General features: G+C 41.2%; 1 protein-coding gene across 5 annotated transcripts in view; it reads right to left on the bottom strand.

The window, feature by feature from the left end:
* LOC311014239 (discs large homolog 1-like protein) overlaps positions 1–19,622 on the bottom strand; it is a 91,821-nt gene that overhangs the window by 63,984 nt on the left and 8,215 nt on the right. For 2 of the 5 annotated variants that reach the window (XM_084010710.1, XM_084010715.1), the window contains one exon: positions 3,194–3,538. The exons of 2 other annotated variants lie outside the window; for them this stretch is intronic. In XM_084010710.1, coding sequence (XP_083866836.1) covers positions 3,194–3,538 — 345 coding nt within the window. Of the gene's footprint in view, positions 1–3,193; positions 3,539–11,367; positions 11,928–19,622 lie in introns of those variants that run through there. One more of the 5 variants, XM_084010714.1, reaches the window with a different exon arrangement.

Below are 19,622 nucleotides of genomic sequence, written 5' to 3' on the forward strand. Positions count from 1 at the left end.
GACAGCTCGACTGTAACACTGTTATAATATATTGATACCAATTTCATCAAAGCAAAGAGAAACAATGCAGCTGCATGCAATACACACAGTCCATGTCCATAGCTGATATCTGTGGAAATAACCAACTCTACACTATTTCTTTCATTCAGGCTTGACAATCAATGTCAATGACATTTGATTTCTTTAACTCAAATATTCAGTCAAAAATATATATTGACTGTAGATGAAGAGGAAAAAAATACAGTCTTCAATATGCAGTTATTATGCATGGATTATTTATATGATTTGATATTGAGAAGAAACACAAATGTGGACTAAAGATAAATGAGGGCGCAAGAAGGAAATATTGTACGTATAATGTGTGTGTGTGTGTGTGTGTGCGTATAATGTGTGTGTGTGTGTGTGTGTGTGTGTGTGTGTGTGTGTGTGTGTGTGTGTGTGTGTGAGCGAGAGACAGACAGACAGAGGGACATGTACATGGGGAGAAAAAGGTGGCACGTCCATCTGTCAGGCAGAAGTGAGCCAGAACCAGCACCTAGTCGCACACACAGTCACATAAACACACACACACAAACATATACACACCATTGGGAAGGAGGACTTCTCAAAATAACCTGAATACCCAAATACACCATGCAGTAGCAAAACACACATTCACCACCGCTCCCTTATCATGGATGATGATGATGAAGATGGAAAACTTTCATTCCATCTATCAGTATCAACACCAATGTGGGCCTTACACGCCCCCTCAGTGATTCCAACAGTGACATGGAATTATGGATTGGAAGTGACAGGAAGTTGGTGTCCGACCACAAGGTGGAGCTACACACCACCATTCCCTTCAGTGACTCAATCTTCAGTTGTCTGAGGCTTCTCCAGCACACAAACTTTGAACTTGCAGTGCCTGATAAATGACTCAGTGTTATTTTAGATCCAAGTAATCATATGATGTCATTTGCTCTGACTGCCTGCTGCATGCTGAAGGCAACTCACCCCAATATACGCACATCCTACTACTGACGACATAAGAATGAATTTAATGAAAATAATAATGAAAGAACAAACAGATGAAATGGAAGACAAGACAATGACAATGAGAGGAAACCAAAGGAGTGGAACAATCAATAAAAAAAACGTATATCTGTCTGTTTGTTCTTTTATAATCACTGTAAAGCATCCTGTGGCTTCACCACTACCATAAAATTCAATGTGGTAATGAGTATCTGCATATTGCTAATTTGCAAATGTTATTTTACTAGTCTACCAGCTGACATTTGTAAGATTCCACATATAAAAGACCAAATACCAGACACTAATAAAAATCTACAATTTAAAAAACAGAAATATAAAGTTGAGGTTGACCAATAGGCCCACCAATAGGCCGATATAATTATGACAGTTTGGAGCAAGAAAAGGCTGATATGCAATTAATCAGCTGATACCCATCAAGAGCTGCTAGTGATGTGTTATATATTAGATAACTTTTGTGAGGAGAAATAAAGGGGACACGAAAATGGGTCAGATATGATTGTCAGCTTGCTGTAAAAAATCAGCTGGTCCCAGGACTGCAAAGTTCTGCATTGCATGTTTTCCTGGAGTGGAGAATCGCTTTTCTGAAAAAAAATATCTCAAACTACCTCAATAATAAATATCTACAACCTAATTTTTGGTCTAGAGCGCACTAATTTCAGCCATCGGCTTCCAGCCCAGTTTGGTTTGTAAAACGTCCTATCAGTGCCCAGCATCTAATGTAAAGTAGAGCATGAAACGTCAACAAAAGATAAAAAGCATATGATGGAGCATAACGGGGTGTGTGCAGCGTGAAAACAAGTGTGTGTGAGAGAGAGTGTGTGTGTTTGTGTGGTCAGAGCGGTGAAATACAGTGATGTAAGCACTAATCTGCAGCCAGACGCAGCCTAATCAACCAAAATAAAAAGATTACCCGGCTGCGCTGGGCTATTATGAGTGTGAGAGGGAGAGATATAGGGGGAAAGACAGGGGAGGGAGCCAGACAGACACCGACCGAGTGCAGAACAGAGATAGTAATGGTCCTCATTACTAAAAAATGGGACAAGGATTTGACTGAATCCCTTCATGCACAGTTCTGTTAAAGTATTCTCCCGGTACAAAGCATGGCTCTGTGCATGGAAGGAAATGTAGGCCAGTATCCTTGACTTCTTAGTACTTCCAAAAGAGACCTGTCTAAGTTTGGAGCCATATTTAAACAGGTCTCCTCACTCCAGTCTGCCTCGACCGACCAATACTACTTTTTAAGCTTTTTAGCTCTGATATGAGATCAATGAATTCTGAATAAATTACAATGACAATAGACATGAGGAACGTTACTGCTCTTAAATCTTAAATCATGTCACATTTTCCGGGACTATGACAAACAGGCTTCAGTTAAGCTTGACTGTATTATGTTTTTGCAATTCATCCAGTGGCAGACACTGCCAGAGAACTATATAGTCATTTAGAGTCAATTTAAAGGGACAGTATGTGATCACAACAATTTACAACACAACAGTCCCCACAACAATTTACAAACCTAAATACTACTTATTTGTCAAGCCAAATATATTTTGAAGGAAGTTCAATGCCACACAGACTGTATTGAACTAATTGTATAACCTAAAATATTCCTATAATTTCCACTCTTGCAAAAAAGTAACCAAGTCACCAAGTAAATTATTATTTGTACAAAGCAGAAGCACTTAATTACAGTTAGGGAAAGTTTTTGGTCTGTGCATTTCACTAAAACCACAATCTTTGTCTAAACGTTTTGTTGCCCAAACATAATGACATGTGATGTGAACCTTCTGGTGCAGATATCGGACTAAAATCAAATGGCCTTGTACCTCAATTATGAATGATATACCTCCAAATGTATGATCTCAAACATGATCCATTAGGAGTCAAAATATATAAAAATCGTCAAAAAAAGTAGCAATTTTCAACCAAGTTATTTTGACATATTGACAGACAGACATAATCTCTTGGGTGAACGGATGTAACAGCAAGCCCTGAGCCATGCGTGGGTTTCTTAATACAGAGGCAGCCTGGTAGACAGTGCAGATGAGATGGGGAACTGATTGACAGTGCGTGTGTGTGTGTGTGTGTGTGTGTGTGTGTGTGTGTGTGTGTGTGTGTGTGTGTGTGTTTGGCATACTGATGAAACGTCCTTAGTTACCTGAGCAGGCGTGATGTGTGTGTGGGTGACGTATCCGTGAACATGTTGAATTTGAGACAGCTGCCGCTCCGCCACCTGAACCAGCTCCGCACCCCGCAGGTCACCGTGGCGACCCAGAGATCCGTCCCTTCCCAATGACCGTTCCCTTTGTCTCTCCATGGTCCCAGCGCCCCCTCCCTCTCGCCTCCAGGTTCCCCCTTCCCTTCCCTCTCTTCCCTCCCTCCCCAGGGTCCCTCCGTCCCTCAGCTCCCTGGCTACTCCCATTGGGTGCTGATGGCAGGGGTGTTGGTGGAGTTTTGGGGCACCTGGTGACGCCCCTTCCTCCCCTTCTTGATACCGATACTTCTATAGTGAGAAAAGAGGAGGAGGAGGAGGAGGAGAGGACACCAGATGGTAAAGGAGAGGAAGGAATACCAAGAGAGAATAAAGGAGGTGATGGTTGGGAAGACGAGGTGCAGGAAGGAAGGATAGAAGCAGGAAGAACAAGACAGAAGAGAAAATGTTAGATCAGAGGCAGAAACGATTTAGTCAGGCTGGAAAAGAAGAAAGTATTAGTGTGAAATTGCAACCAGCATGGCAGAGCGTCCCAGAGTGTGCATGTATATGAATGAGTGTGTGTGTCATGTGCATTTGATCTGTTTATGGAAGACTCTTACTATTCTAAGGCTGTAAAGTATCAATCATTGATATCCACCATTGAGAATCTGGGCTACAAACGCCAGCTTATTGTGCTGGTGTTTGGTAGTCTAGGGCATGTGCATAGGCTGGCGATCCGTGGACTACGCATTGGGGGGCTTTCTAGAACAACAGCCAAACATTTAGTAAAGTACTGCTCAATTTCTTCTATCGTAGGAAGCATGTTTATCTGGAAACGGAGATGTTTCTTGTATCCCTGAAACAGTAACAATGTGCTGATCTGTTTTATCCTGTTGGATCATTCAAAATATTTGATTCTTACTGAAACCTGACTTGTAATGTGGAATCAAATAAAGTGTATAAAATGTGTGTGTTCTTGTAGTTACTACATAGTGAGGACTGAAACAAGTTTTCAACAAAGTGAGGACATTTCTGGAAAGTGAGGACATTTTGGCTGGTCTTCACTTCTTCAAAGCGCTGTTTGAGGGTTCAGACTTGGTCTCGAGGTTCAGGTTAGAATGATGTTTAAGGTAAGGTGTGTGTGTGTGTGTGTGTGTGTGTGTGTGTGTGTGTGTGTGTGTGTGTGCGTGTGTGCGTGTGTGCGTGTGTGCGTGTGTGTGTGTGTGTGTGTGTGTGTGTGTGTGTGTGTGAGATATTTTTATCGTCCAGTTTTGGTGTGTAAGCACATGAGGCAGTCCAGGTGTACACTCAGCGTGGTGGTAATTGTTTCCTGAGCTTCCTGTACCGTACATACGTGAATGCACAAACACACAAACACAAACACACAAACAAACACAAACACAAACAAACACAAACACACAAGACTTGAAACAGACGTCTCAAACCGGAATGAGACAGTGAGCAGGAGACGAGCCAGCCTCGGGGAATTGCCGTTTCTGTCTCTCCTCCTCATCTCTGGCTGTAATCACACCTCTTTCCCTTCCACATCTCAGAGTGGCACTACAGCACGTCTCACCGCTTCCTCTTCCCTGTCTCACTCCCCATTCCCACGCACTCTCCCTCGCTTCCCTTCATCTTTTCAGAAATACTATTTGATGGTTCTTTCTGCTTTACTGGACAGAGTAAAGTGGAGAGAGCCAGCAAAGCTGAGGAGGGAGCGCTGACGGCTCCAAAACTTTGTATCTGTGACATTGTGGTTACATGGTGTGCAACTTGGCCGGCTGAGCAGCACGGAGGATGGATGGCCCTGCTGTACTGTACACTGAATGCACACTCACTCCTTCTAGGAAGGGCACAGATTAGATGGATTTAGGTGGACTCATTTAGCCCTCATTCATTTTTCCATTTAAATGTAATTCAATCTGATGAGGAGATAGAAAGAGGAGCTGATGAGTTAAAGGGGGATTTTTAAAGCTTTGAGAAACATGGATGTTGAGATGTTATCAGCAACTCTGTCACTCCAGCAAAGATACAAGCAGCCAATACAGTGAGATCACAACCCATCTAAGAAGATTCCTGGTAATGGACTCACAGCTTGACTTTAACCCAATGTTAAAGGGACACTCCACAACGAATGAAAGAGTATGTACACAGTGTCAAAATTCCATTTAAAGGATTTGCAGCACTCCCACTTAAGGGATCCACCAGTTTAGAGAGTATTGAAATCATAATTTATACAAGCCTAGAGACGTCAAAACATGTGACAGGAAAATAAAGTGTACTTTTTCCACATTTGGATTTGTGCACAGTTTCGTGTTTTGCATCTTTCACATTACAAGTAATGGGTTGCAGCAGCTGGTTCACTTTATTGTTCCCGTAGTGTTTGTTTGACACAAGAACAAGTGTCATTTGGGACAGACACACATGACCTTTAACCTTTCGGCTTGCTATCTATCTAGGTAGTCAACAGAAAGCCAGAGCTGACATCCCTGAGTGTTTTCTTGTATTAATTTGGTTTAGAGGTTAGGGTTTGGCATTCGGTAAGCTTCCTGGGGATGAACTATATGAACCACAAAAAGTAGTACAATGTGATTTATCAAACAGCTCTCCCAGGGTCTCTCAATCAGTAACTACACAGTCTTAATTAAACCTCTTTCCTGCGAGAGAAATAGACGTTTTGTTCTCTGGCCCAGACTGTTTAAGAAAACATTGGTATTTCTCCTGTCACAAATTATTCAGTCATGAAAGGTATCCTCAATTCAAACGATTTGTGACCATTCCATGACATTTCCAAACTCATGCTTTCACATCCAGCAAGCTTAGCAGAGCGAGACCAATGAAACACTAAAGCACTCGCGCTACATTTGACCCTACATTGCAGCTGGCTGTCATCTTGGTCAAGATGAAGAATCTATTCTGGAAATTGTGTTTTGGGGCAGGAAGCCGGCTGCTGCCTTGCCCAGTATCAGCCAATTCCTGCAGATTCAAATAGACGTGGCTGCGTGTGCTCTCCCCTCGCCTCCCCTGCTGCATGCTTTAACCTCATTTAGACCCGGATTGGGAGCAAACGCTGCTCTGACAAAATTAACTGATCTGAACCCAGCCTCAAGACCATCGGCACATTTCATGTTCTCTCTGCCTCTCAGCCCGATGTTTTCACTCGCCGTCAGCTCGCTAATTAGTCAGGAATGCCTCAAAAATAATCGGGAAAGCGGCGGTTGAACGACCAGGCGCTAAGACCCTGAAGAGACCCTGGCTCACACTGTTGTCACAACACTGCTGCTATTGCCCTCTGCACTCACACGCACACGTGCACACCGCACACGCACACACACACACACGTCACCCATGATCCTATATTTGGAGTTAAATTTTCCCATGGCACGGGAACACCTCTGAATGAATTCATGCATGAATGGATAGAAATGCCAAATGTTTGTATTTGCTTGACTAGCAAGAGCAGAGCATTCCTTATATCAGGACTGTGCCTGCAAAAAATAGCCTGCTGAATATTAACACACACACACACACGCACAATGTTGCTGTCATGCGTCAGTGTGTCAGCCAGTCTTGCGTAGCTCCAGAAACGTGACTGGATAGGGAGCGGAATCAGCATCCTAGTCTATGTGTTTGTTTGTATCTGTGTGTGTGTGTGTGTGTGTGTGTGTGTGTGTGTGTGTGTGTGTGTGTGTGTGTGTGTATGTGTGTGTGTGTGCGAAAAGTCCCTCACGGCAGAGGATCCCCTGCTCTTTCGTATCTCACTAAGCGTGACTAACGCTTGGCTTTACTCTGACACACACACACACACACACACACACACACACACACACACACACACACACACACACACACACACACACACACACGTGCCTTCATCCCTTCTCGTGTCTTTATATTTCCCATCATGCTCTCTCTTTACTGCTATATTGGTATGAAGTACAGAAGTCTTTAGATCACTAGAATAGTTCAGATCACAGCTGATCATAACAGTAACACACAAAAGGGTTTCATATTATAAAGTCAGCTGATCACAATCAGAAGACATATTTTGTCAAAGGAATTGCTTTTTCGCAGATTTCAACAAAATTCTAACAATGCAATGTTAATGTGCATTGTTGACACAAATGTCTTTTCCTGCCTATAGTTTGATTAAACATTTCTGAACTATTATATATGATCCAGAAATTCTGTCTCCAGTTTATGTTTTGAACCTTTCCCCCCAATCCCACAATCCTCCCTGAACGTGCCTGATACTATGATGTAACATCGTTCACGCTCAAGGTCACCGTGCATGCTCTGCTTGGCTGTGATATTTGCAGTTTCCAGAAAGCTAAATTTCAGACAAACTACCAGTATCCATGTGGAATTTAAATCTCTTTAAACTTGAAAGTCTGTATTAATAGAACAACAATTTTATCTTGTCTTCAGTACATATGATATATCAGTTTAAATATGCCAAATGTGTAAATATATGAGAAAGAGACAACCTTAACTGACCTCACCAGGGCAAGTGTTCTCAGTAAAAAAAAATAAACAGACCTGAGCAGAAAAAGAGGAACAGATTCATCTATTTTGAATGTGTTGAAATGTCTGACCTAGTTAAGGTGTGTTTGATTTATCTTCTCAGGCACTTAAACAGTCTCAACAATCAACACCATTTACTGGCATTGTAAAATAGATGTAGCTCTCCCTGTTGTATATAAAATGTACTCTCTTCTACCCTCTATGCACTGTATGTGTTATAACCATTATGCTTGTCCTTCTTGTTGTATCTTACAGTACTTTTACTTTTACTTTACTTTTAAAGTACTTTACTTTTACTGTAAAGATACAGTACTCTTACACACAATATTCAGCAGGCTATTTTTGCAACACCATTTACTGGCATTGTAAAATAGATGTAGCTCTCCCTGTTGTATATAAAATGTACTCTCTTCTACCCTCTATGCACTGTATGTGTTATAACCATTATGCTTGTCCTTCTTGTTGTATCTTACAGTACTTTACATGTGTCTTTATCAGTGTTATCACTGTATGTTTTCTGTGTCAGGGTCTGCTAACTCCTACAAGTTCAAAATTGTTTGGATTTAATCAATTCTGATGAAAATTCAGCAAATCGATATCAGTGCAGCATTACTTGAGTGATAAAAGAAACTGCAAGGGATTTTGTGATTAACTTTAATCTAAAAGGTAATTAATAATGTGAAGATGTCCCACTTGTGTTTGTTTGAGTTTGAAGTGCTTACTTTAGCTGATTCAGGTGTATTATGACAAAAACTACTAAACTGTGTGTTATTATTTATTAGTATTCCAATATTTAGTTGTAGTCCTAATTCACCATAACCAGCATCATTATATCATGTAATATGTGATGGTCTTTATGTTTATGTTATTATTTGTATGCAGTATCTACATTTTGCTGTATCGCTCTCCAACAGTCCACAGTAGTGAGGGACTGGCATGGTGATTTTTGAAGGCTTTCCTTGACCTTTGACCTCAAGATACGTGAACGACAATCAATTCTATGGGTACCCCAGTCTGATGTTATTTTTCCTTCCCCCTTAAAAGGACAAAAATGGGTCTAAGTGCCTCTCTAAGGGATACATTTAATACTGTTTCCAATTGGCCGTCTTATGAGCAAATTGAGTTCCCCTTAAGCTGCATAAAATAGATCTTTAGCCCCAAGAGCACTTCAAGACCGTTGCGTGTGCATAAGACACGATACAAACACCTCATTACATATTGTACATGACACTATCATTTCTCCAGGAGACTCAACTGACTCAACTCTAGAAAGGCAGAGACACGTCCTCAGGAGAGTTCAGCGAGCGTCAGTAGTACTCTACTCACCCTATTGACCAATTTGTGTGGCAGATTGGTCGAATAATCACAAAATGTCACAGTTTAAATGTTCCAAGCAAGCAAGAAGACAATGCAGCCAAGAGTGAACCAGGTAGACGTACAGATGCAGGTGCCTCGACCCAAGCCGTTCATGATGTTTGGAAGTACAGAATACAGTGATGACCAATCTCTCAAAAACCTCCTTATTCTCCTCATGAAACACTCGCTCGTCACCCTATACTTATAGAGGACTAAACCAGGGTTCCTACTGTTTCACACACTCGTGTTGGCGCTCTCTTTCTCTCTCTCTCCCGTCTAACAGTTGTCTCTCGGCCTGCCTTTATCTAACAGGCTGTCACGATGAGGTGATCTAATAGGACAGAAGTGAAGTCCATACAGTTTATTATGGCCTAACTGCTGAACTGGACAACAGCATACCCATGCATGCTCATACACACAGTCCAGTGACCCTACTGTATCCTCTCTGGTATCAAAATGTTATCCGAGGACAGCAGTCCAACAAAATGTACATTTTCCTCGTTCTCATGTCCAGTTGTCCCCGCACCATTCCGACACGTTTAAAGATCCGTTTATGAAGCCATTTCTTTTTGGTTAGCTGTGTGTTTACTGGTTATTCAAAGATGCAGCGGTTTCTCCACATCAAAGGCACAGTTCCTTAAGTGGACCTTTAATATTTCATGTGTTGATTTTCCACTCAACAATTTCAGAGTACTTTGCAGGATGATGATTTCCCATTTTTCATTTCATTGCTCATTCACAAGGCATGGCCTGATGTTATGTAATTAGCGAGTATATTCATAAGAAATAAAGCAATATTGGAGGCTACAGTTTTAACATTCCTAATGGAATGACTGAATTTAAGCCAGCTTCACATGCTTTAATATGGATTTACTGGGGAAACAGATGTGTAGATGAATTTTATTTTATTAATTTATTTTGCGCTGTCTTTGATCAGAGAGATCCAAATAGAAATGATTGTTTTGCCAATATTAAACTTGTTTATATAAGTTCTTCTTAGACGATATTTAAATTAGCAATAGCAGTAATGGAACATACTTCCTTAACGTTTGGGAATGTTTAATAGAAATAATACAATACAGAGGTTAACAAGCTTCACCATCAAACATCCCAGAAACAATTTATTTATAAATCTTGTGACTTAAGAATGGTTTTAAGGACCATACCAGTGTTAATAACAAGTCATTGTCCATCAACAACATCTGCCAACTAGCTTTGTTTACCAAAATAGTGTGATTTTTGAGATTGTTTGTTTATTTACATTTTGTCTATATTCAATAAAAGTTTCAGAATATACCTGAAAATGTTTGTCAAGGTTCGTTAAATTCACCTCAATGTAAAAATCCTCCCCCTAGCTCAAATTTGAGTTAGAAATGTTGTTCTTGTAACAAATTATGTTTCCAGACTTTCAGCCCAAAGGTGTGTCTGTTGTGATTGACAGCTCAGAGGCCGGAACCAAAGTATGAAGAATGATTGGCTGAAAGTTAGACCTCAGCAGTGAATTTCAGGCTTGTACCGATACAACTCAACAGTCGGCATAACTCAATGATTATCAACTTCTTCCAGTACGTCTTCCTCATATTTATACTGGGACATGATGGGAAGTTGTTCTCTGACCAGTTTCTTCTTCTCTACATTGAATTGTCCAATCAGAGCCAGCCACTTATGTAAACTGGAGACAGCCAAACTGTAACAACAAGTGTACCCACAAACTGCTTCTAGCTTCGCTAGTGATTTGATATCAATGCTCACATTTTAATGTTTTTTATTACAGTAATACAGTCATTTTAGATTAAATAAACTGCTGTGATTTTCGCAAGGTTGAATTACCTAAACCCAGCAATTAAACAGTCTCTCAGAGTGTTTTTACACAAAGGTTTCAACATGAAACCCTGTGAGAACTCTTGATAGGCACTTTTCAATATTTTGTGATATTTTAATATGCTAAACAATTAATTCATTCATGTAATAAAATCAAGATTACAGGACATTGAAATTAATTCAATAACTGCATAAAAAGTGGAATATGTAGTGGCAATAGACATTTTTTTAAAGTTTACATAAAGTTACATGAAGTTGCATTCTTCCTCTATTTTATAAATTCCATATGTGAATATATAAATTGTACATATTTACAATAATTACATATCAGACAGTTGCAGCAACAGGGATTCTCTCTCTCTCTCTCTCTCTCTCTCTCTCTCTCTCTCTCTCTCTCACACACACACACACACACACACACACAGCTCTCTACCTACCTTGCATCCAAACATCAGAGATATGGTGTTGTTGGTGCATGCTACTTTGCAGTGGCACAACATGTGGCTAACGTTAGCTAGCTGGTCCCGCGCTGGGGGGGCATTCTAGTCCTCATACACACATTTCACATACACACACATTCACACACACATTCCCACGCTCACACACACACATGCACATGCATGTGTTCTATCAACCACGCTCCATCCCATCCCACAGTCCCCCACTCTGCCGGCCCCCTGCCCCCCAGGGCAGCCCCCCCACCGCCTGGCTATGGTCCTCAGCTGTGGCAGGCCGGCGTCCTCTCCCTCTCACTCTTCACTGCTGTCATCTTCATCTTGTCCTGTGTAATCCTCATAGCTGGTCAGGATGCAAGGCGCAACATGGTCACTGTCTCTGTGTGTGTGCGTGTGTGTGTCTGTCCGTCTGAATCTGTCAGCACATGTATTTGTGTGTTGTTGTTGTTGTCAGTAAGTGTGGGTCAGTCTGTCTGCATGTGCATAAATAAATGTGTGTGTGTTGCGTGTGCGTGCGAGCATGCCTGCATGCAAGTGTGTGTGTGTGTCAGTATGGATGTGGTCTCTTGTCCTCTTCTGCAGCAGCAGTCCCAGTCCTCTATCTCCTCTCTCTCTATCTGTATGAGTGTGTGTCTCTCGTTCCATCACTCCCCCTCTCCCTTTTCCTCTCTCCCTCTCTCTCCCTGGCTTGCTCACTCTCCCTCGCTTCGCTCCACTGCCTCTCTTGGCCCGCCTCTCAAAAGCAAGATCAATGAGAGGCAGAAAGAAAGAGGAAGAGAAGGAGAGACCTGCACGCAGGATAAAAATCTCTCTCTCCCTCCCTCTCTCTCTCTCTCTCCCTCTCTCCCTCTCTCTCTCTCTCTCTCTCTCCCTCCCTCTCTCTCTCTCTCCCTCTTCACCTGCTGCAGTGATGCTCTGCCTGGTATACATACCAGTAAACACACACACACACACACACACACACACACACACACACACACACACACACACACACACACACACAAGGAGGAGGGGAGTACAGTATTTACAGGCTAGTAAAGATTGAATTGACCATACTGAGATTATATATATATATATATATATATATATATATATATATATATATATATAATCTCAGTATAGAGAGAGGGGGGGGGGGGGGGGTAGAGAGATATAAAGAGTCAATGAGAGAGCCTGTTATGTCATCCAGAGTAACAAGCCATGATCTCCCACTAACACACACACACACACCAAAGGGTTGACCCGCTCAACTCACATTTGAAGCCATTTAAGGTGACGTGGATGCATGATTGGAAAAATATAATCACCAACAATCCCATTAAACCAGCAATGGACAAGAGTTAAAAAAGTAAAATGCACGTATCTTGCTCAACCACAAAGAGAGAGATAAACAGGATGCACACTCAATGAGACGCCAAAGAGTTGCTCCATTTGCCAAAATGTTGGTGTAAGCAGGCACTACTGTGAGATGCACCGATACCGACATCATTTCGATACCGACTCAAATGGCTGGATCGGATATCGGGTAAAAAACACAAATGGGGCGATTATTTTAACATAAACAACCTTACAAGTCCAGCTTCATGTTCACAAACAAAATGATCCGAGTCACTTCCACACAGTGTGGCAGCCCATTAATTGGTATCAGCCAATACCCAAAACACAGGTATCAATATTGGGAATAAAAAACTGCATCCCTTTCTGAGACAGGATATTACAGCTTTGGAAAATTATGAGTTACGTTTTAAGGCATTATTAAGGCGAATTTGCCAAAGGAATCCTAAGTCAGTGCATTTGGTCACGACTTCTAGCACTTAACTTCTAGATGCGACCAAACATTAACACTGTAAATGGTGTAAAGTACATTGTAACCACGAGACAGAGTGAGGTCATCAAACTTTGAATTTGTCCTTACGCCATCTTTGCCAACTTAAATATGCTATAAATATGCTAAATATCTAAGAGAAGTAGAGAAGAAGAGAAGAGGGTTCATGGGAGAAAAAGGGCAAAGGAAGTCAAACAAGTCAAAGTGCACTTTCAAACCGAGGCTCTTGACGCTGACGGCTGGGCCATCTGGACGATCACACACACACACACACACACACACACACACACACACACACACACACACACACACACACGGAGATACAGATCCAAACACACACAGTCGTCGCTCTGCGGTTGACTCCCTCTTCTCGCCTCGGCAGAAAAACAACGCAGCATGAGAGAGAAGAGGACAGAGCGAGGGAAAACACGATGCGGAAAGCAGAGTGTGAAGGAAACAAGCGTACAGAGGGTAGACTTAAGGTCAACGACCGGTCGACTCTTCAGGGGGAAATAATTAAAGATGGAAAAGCTGCCGCTACACAGACGTCTCCAAAGTGATTTCATTGGTTTACTGATCAAGTAAATCAATCAATTCACAACCCAGGACGAAGCCCCGGCTTACAATTACAGCGGGTAATGAGTAATGGTTCCAACTGATACAAGATAAAAGTCTGGAGGAGCCAATTAAGTGGAGAAGCTGATGCAGGTAGACAAGTGGTATAAATAATGCAATGACATGAAAGGTTATTCTGAGCACAGCAGGGACCTATCTTCAAGAAACTCCTTCTGCATAAACTTACACATGTACAACTTTATGTGTGTTCTGTGTAATGCATCAACGATGAATGAATAATGGATGCAACGCTGAAAATCTCTCCGTACACCACCTTTCTAGAAAGTCTTCTTCATTTAGACATATCATTGAGTGAACACTGTGTTCTCCATCCATCCTCAAACATTTTTAACAATATTTTTTTGGTGTGTTGATAATGTCTCTTTGGACGTATGTTAGATACGATTGCTCATACCGCTAAAAATATTTACTTTGATATCCATCTAAATCCACGAGATCCTCTCTTGTGTGTGTATTGGAGTGTACTTGTTTGTTGGAGACAGTTTTGGCGCTCCGTGCTTGTTTTGAAGAGTGATATTCAAGATGTTGAATGGATAAAACTTCAAATATTGAGGCCAACTTCCCAGCTGCTCCATTTCTTATAAATAAACATTTGCCCTGAGCTTGAGAGTTGTTCCCAGGAGTGTAAGGGTAAAGAGAAAATGTAAGCGCTCCCATCAAATGGTTCAACAGATCGCCTGATGAGGAGTCTGGATTGGGACAGTAGTTTTTCTGCCATGTCTCGATTTATGTATTATGCATACACAGGAAGCTAAAGTATTCGTCTGGAAAAGACCAGTGAGTTATTTTTATGTTGACAAAGTCAGCTTTGGGTCAAGTGCCAGCCTTCTAGAAGCCTTGGCTTATGTGATACGCTGGCTGTCCTGAGACCAGCTATATGAGTTTGAGTCCTTCTGTGTTTGGCAAAGAACAGATGGGGGACAGACACACACACACACACACACACACACACACACACACAAATACATCCCTGCATCTGAGATAGCCCCGGGCGTTCTGGCTCATGTGCTTCATAAAACATGATGTGAGGTTAGTGATAGAATGTTATGTCATATTTCCAGAATCACACATCAAATAACTGAACGGGACAAAAAATAAAGAGAAAGGAAGGAACGAGATACAAATGGGGGAGAGAGAGAGAGAGAGAGAGAGAGAGAGAGAGAGAGAGAGAGAGAGAGAGAGAGAGAGAGAGAGAGAGGATGCTACCTCATGAGCCTAGCAGGCATGCACTCCATGTTAACATTAGTAGGTCAGCCAGCACAGAAATAACTACACTGTGTGTGTGTGTGTGTGTGTGTGTGTGTGTGTGTGTGTGTGTGTGTGTGTGTGTGTGTGTGTGTGTGTGTGTGTTAACCTCATACACTCACTTACTAGCCAACCGTGGCAGATTCTCTATTCAGAAAAAAACGTCAGGACGCCATACATTTCAAATATGGTCATATGATCATCTTTTACCAGCTGTGTATTCAGTTTCCATGTGAGTGGATTTTCCTCTATACACACACACACACACACACACACACACACACACACACACACACACACACACACACACACACACACACACACACACACACACTCTTCCTCCCTCTCTTAAATGGTGTGTGAGGACACGCTGACTGCTGCTGAAATCCAAATGTTGAAAGTACAACACTTCTTCAGCAGAAAAGTTAGAGGTTCCACCCATTAATGGACTGTCATTTTATGTATTTATAATAATTAATTCAAAGGGACAGATGTCAAGATTGTCTCTGCAGGAATATAATATGATCACCCAAGATGTTGGTGGGTTTGTCATACATACAGTGCCACTATGTGGCAAAACACACACACCGCAGTGCTAGGAAAATATTCTGTAAATATTCATTTTATCTCAATCATGTCGAATATAAACTTTGATTTACTTTGGTTTTAAACTTTTTGTCGACAGAGGCTTTTAGTAGGTTATGAAAATGAAAGAAGAAGGTTGTCTATGTGAGCTGTAAGACAGGAGAAATAGTTAATCTCTTTGATCTGGATGTAGATAGAATGGTTTATGTTTAAACATATATAAAATGTATGTCATATTAATAACTAATTTTGTTCAAAAACATTGATTACTTGATTGTTCATTGAAAAATAAGGGTTATAAACATATAATGTGTAATACTTTAATGGATGTAAACCTACTAAGTGTGATATTAAGGTGCCAGTTGATCCTAAATATGAAACTATACTACTAACAGTAATTCAGAGCAGTACAAGCAGGACGAGGGCAATATCTTTTAATCTTTAATACCCACAATACAAAAATATCCCTCATCTACTCTCAAACTATCAGGACAGGCGAGGGTCATGGGTTGACAAAGCCACGGTGACCCAAACCCGTTTCATTTCCCCCTTCTGAAAAATCAATGATAAGACTGAGTTGAACTGAAATGAACTCAGATAGTTGTATGTGTGTGTGTGTGTGTGTGTGTGTGTGTGTGTGTAGCTCCTCAGAGATTAGTCATCTGCTTAATGGGATTAACTGCTCCTGCTGTATTCAGACATGACATGGCCTGAACTATGTAATGTTAGCTTCCTAGCCTGTTAGCTGAGGTGGCTAAACAAGGAAAGATCACAAATTCCTGCTCCTGTGAAAACATTGTTGAAGAAAGTCAAATGAAGAAAGGAGAACGTAGCTCTCGACTTAGATATGAACATCATCATAAGCCACTCCCACTACTATACCCGCTATTCATGAAGCGATCAGCCTGCTTTCACTCCTTCTCATACAGGTGATTTATTTTTCAGCACACCAACACTGGTCAGTCGTTGCCTCCAGGGTTGATCCAGGCTGGTTAAGGCTGAAGTCTGGGAACTGATGGCCAAATGTGAGCTGGCTTTTCCGGTGCATGGCTTCAGGAATTGGCTTGGTTTCAGGGATGTGGACTCGGACAGATTTATGCTGAGAATCAGCTCCAGTTTGCAGCACTCTAGCGTTGGGCCAGTTTGAGTGATTCACGGATTCCCCCTTTGCCACAGAGTGATACTAAACCATTAGAAATCATAGCAGTTCCATTCAGTTATTGTACCAACTGTCGATTTATGGATTGTGTAATTACAACTGTTTTATGATTTGGGAAATAATGAGCAAGAAGAATTCACAATTATTTATCTGGGCTCCATCACTTACTACAGTATAGGGTACGCATTTCACAGCAAAGTCCCTCAAACAACAATGCAGGTAAGCCACACATATTGCTCGATTTTTTCTCATAAGTTGTCGAGACTTACTCCCATCTTATTAGTTATGCCGTCTCCAGGCCTCCATCAAAGTCATGGATTAACTAGCTTCTCACTCCACCTTCAGGGCTCCTAAACAAGTTGATAAAATGTGGGTTTTCCCTAACATATTAGCCTATCTTCAGTTAACTAAGAGAAAGAAAACTTGAATCGGAAATATTTTCTCAATGTCATTGGAGCTAAAGATTGAACTGTCCATTTGTAAATCTGTCCCTTTGTAAGACACGGGGACATGTTTCGTATCGTATCTTTGTGGACTATTAGCAGGCAGCTATCATTCATGATAAAGTCATGACCTCTGGTCCTGCACTAATTCCTCTTAATTACTCAGCTCTGCCGGTTGTCAGCCAGCCTCCCTGATCTCCACAGTTCTGAGGACCCATGAATCAGGGACTGGGTCAAAGTGTTTCCAGAAGGATGAAACACCCGTCTTATTCTAAAAATAACTAGGGAGGCACACTGATACATATATGTGACTGATACACATATATGTATCACACTGATACATATATGTGTCCCAACCTGTACTTCAATGTACTTTATCCATTACAGCCTTTGGACATATGTTGATACTGGTTTATAAAAGAGAAAAACATTTATTTCTCTGTTGTTGTTTTTTCCAAAATGTATTTATATAAGTTCGACAGGACATGTGCTTTGTTTACTGTATGTACACATTTAGATACTATGTAAACTTTTTGTTTGACTTAAAAATTCAACACCAAACAAAATTGTGTTCACAAAAACCTTGATCTAAAAACAATGCACCCAACTGTATGGCATTTTACATAGAGCACGCGTTAATGAGCATGTATAGTCTGCTGGTCATTCATTAGTGATGTTGATTTAACCTCAATTGAACTTGCTACTCTAGTGCCCTCTACTAGTCCCTAATTACAAGACTAAGACCATTTCCTGAAGTGAGCCAGCCAGCAGGTGAGCCAGAGAATAAATTGTAACTAGTGAGTAAGTGAAGATACATTACATCGCTTGAGAATGAAGAGTTACGATGGTCCATCTTCACATGTACCCTCGCAGAGGCCCAGTAGGTGTCAGCCCCACCACAGGCAGGGATATCCAAACACCTCCAGACTCCAGTCCAATTCTTCACAACAGATGTAGATTTTTTTTTTCACCCTTTCGGCTGAAGATCTCATGAAGTGAGCAAACCGGTGACAGCAGCCCTACATTGCTGTCTAGCTTTGGGCTCAATCGTCCTACAGCTGCTTGGGAAGTTCTCTCCCTCCTCTGCTCTCATGCTTTCTCCGTTGTTTGATTTGTCAGCCGTGACCTCTCCACAGTTACATCACGGTGCCAGCTGGACAGTTGCACAGATGGATGGATCGGTGGAATGATGAAGCGCCGAGTTTCCTGGCAAAATCCAGTAAAATAACCCAGAAAAGCTAGATGTACGTGTGCACCCTCGCAGACTTGGTCTCTCCTCTTCCTTCAGTCTTTGTATGTGTCTCTTTCATGTTTTCCCTCTCTTTTCTCCTCTTTGTCCCATCTAAAATAGCTCCACCTCTGTAAAGTCTATTAGCAGCCTAAGGTAAGCCTCTTAGGAGAGACTCTTGCTCTCTTGGAGCAGGAGGCCAGTGACAGTAAGGCCAAACAACAATCACACACAGATACAACCAGGGTGAGATTTAAGACTGGATATATCAGAGAGGAAAAGAGGATTGGGCCAGATAGAGAAGGGAATACTGATAGAAAGGAAAATTCACATGTATGTGTATATTTGGCAACAATCTAGCTTAGATGCTACTATATATATATATATATATATATATATATATATATATATATATATATATATATATATATAAATATATATAGATAGATAGATAGATAGAGGTGGTACACCCACATGATTATTGTACTGTAATTTGTAAGCTTGAAACCTATTAGCCTGGACTTCCCGATTTAATAATTTTCTATGATATGTGAGCACTGGGAGGCCATTGAATTTTACATCATTGTTAATTTAATTGTTTAATTGTTAATTGTAAACAACATGCACCTCGGATCAACACGGCGTACATTTTAATGGCTTAAGGTCTGGATAAAACGTGTTGCTTGCAATTTACCAAGGATGCATGTAGTTAAAAGAGTCAAAGAGGGTCACAGAAAGTGAGAGAGAGAGAGAGAGAGAGAGAGAGAGAGAGAGAGAGAGAGAGAGAGAGAGAGAGAGAGAGAGAGAGAGAGAGAGAGAGAGAGAGAGAGAGAGAAAATACGGAAAATTCCTCAAGCAGTAATCTAGAAGCCTTTAGCTCAGGGAACACCCTTCGTTCTTTAATCCATTATCTTAATGAGATAAACAAGATAAACCAGATGAATGCAAGATGGAATCCCTGCAGTCTGTTTGCGTATCTGCCAACACACTACAGCCTTATTTGTATTTGTTTAGGTGTGTGCATTCCTCAGATCCAATAAAAGACCACATGGCTTCTCTCTCGAGCTGATCGCTGTGTTGTTATCAGATATAATTGACTACTTTACGGTGAGAGTT

Source organism: Eutrigla gurnardus (assembly GCF_963514095.1).
Source record: "Eutrigla gurnardus genome assembly, chromosome: 6".
Taxonomy (NCBI): Eukaryota; Metazoa; Chordata; class Actinopteri; order Perciformes; family Triglidae; genus Eutrigla; species Eutrigla gurnardus.